This window comes from Pyxicephalus adspersus, chromosome 4 (genome assembly GCF_032062135.1).
Source record: "Pyxicephalus adspersus chromosome 4, UCB_Pads_2.0, whole genome shotgun sequence".
Lineage (NCBI taxonomy): Eukaryota > Metazoa > Chordata > Amphibia > Anura > Pyxicephalidae > Pyxicephalus > Pyxicephalus adspersus.
The window spans coordinates 66,760,734-66,767,394 of record NC_092861.1 but is presented as its reverse complement, the minus strand read 5'-3'; the positions used below and the strand labels follow the sequence as shown (position 1 = coordinate 66,767,394).

The window sequence follows — 6,661 nt, the reverse complement described above, 5'->3', positions numbered from 1 at the left end:
GCAATTCATTTAAACTGCAGAAAATAAATTAAACACTAAAGTAGAGTTGTTGTCTGTAGTGGCTTATCATAAATGTTTTATATTTTTTCCATAAAATGAAATATATACTAAAGGTATGACCAAATCATTTTTTTGTTGGCTAGAATTAATATGTATTTGCAATACAATGCTAGTACGATCAACAAGAATATATTGTAATACGGATCGAAAACTAAACTTAGGACAACATTTGATATGTACTTACTAACCCTTTTTGCCACTACCATAGTAATAGCATAATACCATGCACAGATAAACTGTGTTAGAATCTATTTATAAGTGATGAGTTCATTTTCTTGCATATATCTAAGAGGTTCAGGTGGGTAGGTAGGTTATTCCATTTGACCAGATAAAAAACATCCTAGCAAGAGACTCCTGCTAAGTAATCTAAAAGTAAGATATCTAAAACCAAAACTGCAATGTGAAAAAAGAAAGGATCAAAGAGCAAACATTAAAAAGTATATTATGCAGATTTTTGACATATAAGATTGGCATTCTCAATTTGAATGAAAAACCCTTCGAGGTGCCCAAGGCCAATTTTGTGTTTTAGTGCCAGTGAATGGCTGGGTCATTTTTCAACAACAATAAAGTTAAATACAAAAATGTTTAGAGGTTCCACCACAAGAAGCACCGAAGCCTTGGATATTTTTGGGGTTCCACATGATGTAGGAACTAAACTAGGGCAGGCCTCAATTAATATTCCTATTTGCAATCATGAAAACTTTAATTTACACTCATATCTATTAATATACCATATGCTGTCTATGATTCTCTGCCACTGACATTTCCTACCACCCACATTCATGACATGTAGACAGGATTTGCCCCAACATCTTGAGTGTAGTTGGGGTTGTTTAACTGTATTATAGACTAGAAAACTGACTCTTAGTACCTTATTCCCACTAACAAGTCTAGAAGCTGCAAAGAGGAACTAGTTAACATACTTGTATGCTTTACTTGGAAGAGCAGAAAACATATAATGATAGTGGTCCCTAAAGACTGCAAATGTAAACACTTTGCAATATCCCTGAAAGCTAAAATAGCAATGACAGACATGTAGCATGCAAAATTATACATCAGATATGGAAAATATGTTTTTTTGATGACACTCAAGGCAAAACAGGGAGAATAATGACATGATAAAAGTATATTCCACACTACAGTTATAGCAAAAATTATATTACATTTTTTTTGCCACTGTAATGATATTATGCACACAGAGTAAAACATGCTATTGAACTCTCATGGGACTAAAAAAGGGATTATTGAGCGTCAAATCATTAATGAAATTCAGTATGATAAATGAAAAACTGTTTGTCTTCCTAACATAATCCAGCAAATATACATATATACACACATTTATGAAAATTTGATAGCTAGCTAGCCATCACATAAATTTGTATGTTGCAGGAGACAAATTCAATCAGCAGTATCATTCTCCTAAACCTTTTCAGCTTAGAACAAATAGACATTAGGATACAATGCATGGCAAAGCACAGCAAATGTTGGTTATCAAAATGGTCATGTACTACCCTTTAAATTGTGTGTCTGGTGTGCTGCATTGGGCCAATTCAAAATAATGGACTACTCTAACACAACAAACACAACAACCGTGTTTTTTTTACAATGCGCGTAAAGCTAAAGAGTTAACAAAACCTAAACGTTTATTCCTTCAGTTTGCACCACTACAGAAGTATATTTACATCATAGTAAAAACAAGTCCGAACAAGTTATTGAATCTGATTGATTTGTTGGAATGTTGGCCCATTCAGCCATTTGCTTAGGCTGGGTCTACATGAACGATTTTAAAAATGCATATAAACGTTCCTACCACGTTTATATGCGTTTTTATGCACTTTTACAAGCATTTTAAAGCTTAATTTTAAAACCCCTAAAAAACTTTTATAAACGCCTATGACGCGTTATACCGCGATTTTACATAAGCGTTTATAAAAGTTTGACTTTTAATCCATTCAGTGAATGAGTACAGGGGTACATAAAACCCCTTACTCATTCCCTAAAAGGGTTAAAATATGTGTAAAAAAATTGAACGAGGCTTTAATGTTAAATTATTTTATTAAATGTGTGTGTGTTTGTGTAACTAAACTTTTTTGTTTTTTACAGGTTATACCAATGAAAGGATGATTCCCAGGGCTGCAAGGAGCACAGCCCTGGAAATCCTCCTGACAGTGAGGGATCGCAGGGCACTAGGGGTTATATGAGGACAAGCCTCATGCTGACAGCTCCACTCCCCTGATTACTCCCCAGAGCTCCGCTGACTGCTCTGCTCCCTGATTGGCTAAGAAAAGGGAAATCCTGATGATGCTTGAGCTGTCATCAGGGTTTCCTATTTCTCAGCCAATCACAGAGCACTAGAGATGAATGGGCACAACTCTCCCCATTCATGTCTTGTGCTGAATGGCTGAGAAACGTAAAACCTCAGCCAATCACAAAGCACTAGGGGTGAATGGAGAAGCTTGTCCTCATTTAACCCCTGGTGCCCTGCGATCCCTCACTGTCAGGAGGATTTCCAGGGCTGTGCTCATATATTTTAAGCCTTTCAGGGAATGAGTAAGGGGTTTTATGTACCCCTGTACTCATTCCCCAGGGTGGGGTGGTGGATATCTGGGAGACTCCTTTTTTAAGGGGGCTTCCAGAGTCCAAAGTCCTGCTAAAAACGTTTATAAAAGCCCCTCAACAGAACCTTTCATAAAAGCTTCAACGGAAGCTTTCATAAAAGCTTAAAAACGCTTGAAAAAGCCTCTATTGAGTTCAATGGAAGAATTTTCAAGCGTTTTCCTGCATTATCCTGTGTTTATCCAGCGTTTTAATTTTTTAAAGATAAGATAACGTTCAAAAACGTGCCTGAAGGAAACGTCCTGGTGTAGATTAGCCCATTGGAATGCATGGGAATATCAAACATGGGCTTTAAAAGCCTCAGGTTAAACGCTGGGGAAAACGTCCGTATAGACTAAGCCTTAGATGGATTTAGGTTTGTCTTCTAATCAGAATGATTATTGCTACAATACGTAAGCAAGCAGTCTACCAAGTGGAGTGGAGGATCTTATGACTTAAAATACATCTTCAAGATACTGTTATACTTTATATATTTAATGGAGTCAGCAGTTAACTTTGTTAATATCACTGTAATCGAGTCAATTGAAAACAATATTTTTGAACCTCTGCATTTATTAGTAACCAGGGTTTACACTGTTTTCACATTGCAATCAGCAAGTTGTCATAATTCTAAGGGTAACCCAAGACAAATAGTGGGAACTGCAGTTCCAAGGCGGCTTTGGAAGATGCCATTTCATTTGGTGGCTGCGGTGAAGACATAACAGTTAATCATCTGTGGGTGCTGTTCGCAGGTGTGAGGATGTCATAACGAAACTGCTAAATTACCATTTGTCTAAACAAGCTCTAAATGTTACTTTTTAAGTTATCATATACTGCTAAAGTAATAAAGTCACAAGAACTAATTTTGCTGCATATAAGCTCCAATATTTTGATGTATGTATGTGTTTACTCCTTTTTTCCACATTTTATTCTTAGGCACTGGCACCTTGATCTTGATCCAACATGATACTATTTTTACAGGAAATTTTTCTGAATCTAACACGTAAATCATTGTACAGGGTGAATAAAAGCATGTATGTCCCAAATATGATGACATAATAATTGCCAATGCTGCATTGTAATCGTAATCATAATTGCTAACTAGTAAGTGCCTAGCTATTATTTATTTTATACCTTGCTATAATGCTATCTTTTAATTTAAATTAAATGCCCCTCCTGTTTTGGACCACATCCCCCACTTCTTAGATTGTATGCTGTTCTGGGAAGGGTCCTCTCCTCCTCCTGTGTTATTGTTTCCATCTGTATGTAATACAACCCCTATTTAATGTACAGCACTGCTTAATATGTGGGCGCTATATAAATACTGTTCAATTTTATTATTAATAATAATAATAATAATAATAATAATAATAACTTTCACTGCTAACTTTTTCTAAAACAATTGAATGACTGTACTTGAAATTATTATTTTTAGTTACTAACCAAAAAAACTAAACCAAAAACAATTGGTTAAATTGTTAATGCCACACATCATCTGTACACTTGTTTTACTAACTAAATAATAAAGCCACTGGATCAACATGACAGCCAGAAAACCGTCAGTAGTAGTGAGTCCACATATTTAAAGAAATATATGTTTAAGCTATAGCACACAAATGTATTCAATATCATGTTTTCATCATGTCACAAAGCAAAGAACAAAATGTTACTGTCCAAAAACGACAATACAAAAGTACAAAATACAAAAGCACAAAATACAAAAGTACAAAATACAAAAGTTTCTATATAATAAAGGAAATTTGCATAGAAAGTTATAACCAAATGATGTAAAATCAATTAAAGTGACTTAGTGGGTATTGGTGAAAGGTGACATGTAGCATATACATCATGGGAATTCCATGAGTAGAAGGTAATAGAGTAGTTAATGATGGATGCTTCTATTTCGCTAACTTTAAAACAACAATCCTTTTTCAAAGTTATTTAGTGTCTTCCTGTCCTCAGTAATGTCTCATTGTGCCATATTCTTTTCTCACCTGTCTTCCTGAAGCAATTTAAGGAATCAGATGCAGCAGCATCTCTATAACAATAACTGAATAATGAGTAGTTTGATCTGTCCCTGTAGAGCAATTAAAGTTCTGTGGCAGATCTGTGAATTGAGCCCATGAAATCTTTGCCTTAATTAACTCCAGGTTACTCACTACAGGAAAATCTGCAGGCCCAGGTTTTAAGCAAGAGTTTACATTATAGACCAGTTACATTTCTTTACGGAAATCAATGATCAGGTTTATGAGAAAATTAAAACATTCTGAAAAACATCAATATAACATTAAAGCAACAAGGTTAGGAAAAGCAACAGATAAAATACTTGGTAAAAAAAATACAGAAAAAAATTGGTAGCAAAGCCACAAATTTTATTAATGCATAAGAACAGTATTAAAACTTAAGATAGAAAGTTCCAGTTGATGGATGGTACTAAACACACAAAGGTCGAAATACAGATATAGATGTGTCAAATAGGACTAATTTGGCTATTTCATTTTAAGGAGCTCTTTAGGAGGTATATTTAAAAAGCACTGAATCTGACATTCACTGAAACATTTCTTGGGAGAATATCATATACTGCCATTGAAAAACATTGACTTGGTAGATTCTGAAATTGCTGCTTTCTGAATAGTGGGATCAAACATTCTGGATGGACCAAAAACACAAATTATTGAGGACATTTGCAATAAACAGCCTTCCATTGATCAATTACCACTTGGGCCTGATTTTTTAAAGCTATCCAAGACTGGAGAGTATAGGCTATCATAGAAGAACTTTGGGGATCCTTCAAACTTGGAATTGATCTGATCCAGAATTAAATAGATTTGCCAACTTATTGCAAATAATATTTAGGAATTTCATTAATAGTCTATCTTCTCCATTTTTGAAGAACTTTTTTAAATCAGGCCCAATGTTACTATGGATGATCTATTTCCAGACACTGCTAAAAACGTGGATGAATTTCCATAAGGATTGCAAAAATGGTTAAGACTGTTGAGTCGACAATACTGTGTATTTACCACCATAATTCTTAAAGTTCCTGAACACAGCACGCACTAACGCGTGTGGCAGGAGGCTAGGGTAAAGAATGTGGTAACATTGGTTTTTGTGTTGAAATGCAAAATATTGATAGGCGGTGTTATCATTTCAGTCATTTGTAATAATTCAATAATGAGTCAGCAACCTAATTTCTCTCAGGATTGCTGGTAGAAAATATCTAATGGTTGCCAATGGTTGGCCAGTGTGTACATTCCTACATAAATGAGTTTAAAATTGTGCAAGAAACTCAGCTGGATAAAAAATGACAGAGATTGATGATTTATATTCTGTACTTACAGGCAAGGCTGCTAGACCAGGTGGCCCCATTTCACCCTTTAAAATAAAACAAATAAATTATGCGTAAAAAAAAGGCTTATTTAAGACTCTGCTCCAATTATTGAACAGGTAAAATGATATTCTCTTTTTTTCTTTGGTGAATTCCATTTAAATACTTCTCTGCCAAACAAGGTTTTTTTTTGTGGCTGAGGACTTCATTAGGCATTAAAATTAAATAATTACCAATTTCAATTCTTTAGCAAACTAGAAAAGTGTTATTGGACTGCTATGCACCAACATAGAAAATTGTCTTCCTCCTTGTTCAGTTTAAAACCAACAATCTTAAGATGTTATTTTATAGTATTAACTATTTCATAACTTAGTGATCACATACATTAAAGATTATTAAATGATTTAATATTATGTAAGGATGATAATTTTTTGAATTCTGGTTTGCCTTGAGCAAATCCAGACCATCTTTGAGCTTTTACTAAACTATTTCCTAAGGACAGTGAGCCTGATTTATTAACCCTCCCTAACCTGGGTGATCCAGCAAACTTCAAAGTGTTTCCTTAAAGTCATATGCTATTTGTTAGCAAATGTTTTCAATCCTGGATCAGATCCATCCCAGGTTTGCTGGATCATCAAGGTTCACTAATGAAAGTGTATCTTCTCCAGCCTTAGAAAG

General features: G+C 34.7%; 1 protein-coding gene across 1 annotated transcript in view; it reads right to left on the bottom strand.

Annotated features, from left to right (window-relative positions):
• COL19A1 (collagen type XIX alpha 1 chain) overlaps positions 1-6,024 on the bottom strand; it is a 123,411-nt gene extending 117,387 nt beyond the window's left edge. Inside the window, exon 1 of the mRNA XM_072410185.1 lies at positions 5,995-6,024. Within this exon, the coding sequence (XP_072266286.1) occupies positions 5,995-6,024 (30 nt within the window). The remainder of the gene's footprint in view (positions 1-5,994) is intronic.
• Positions 6,025-6,661: the final 637 nt, after the last annotated feature.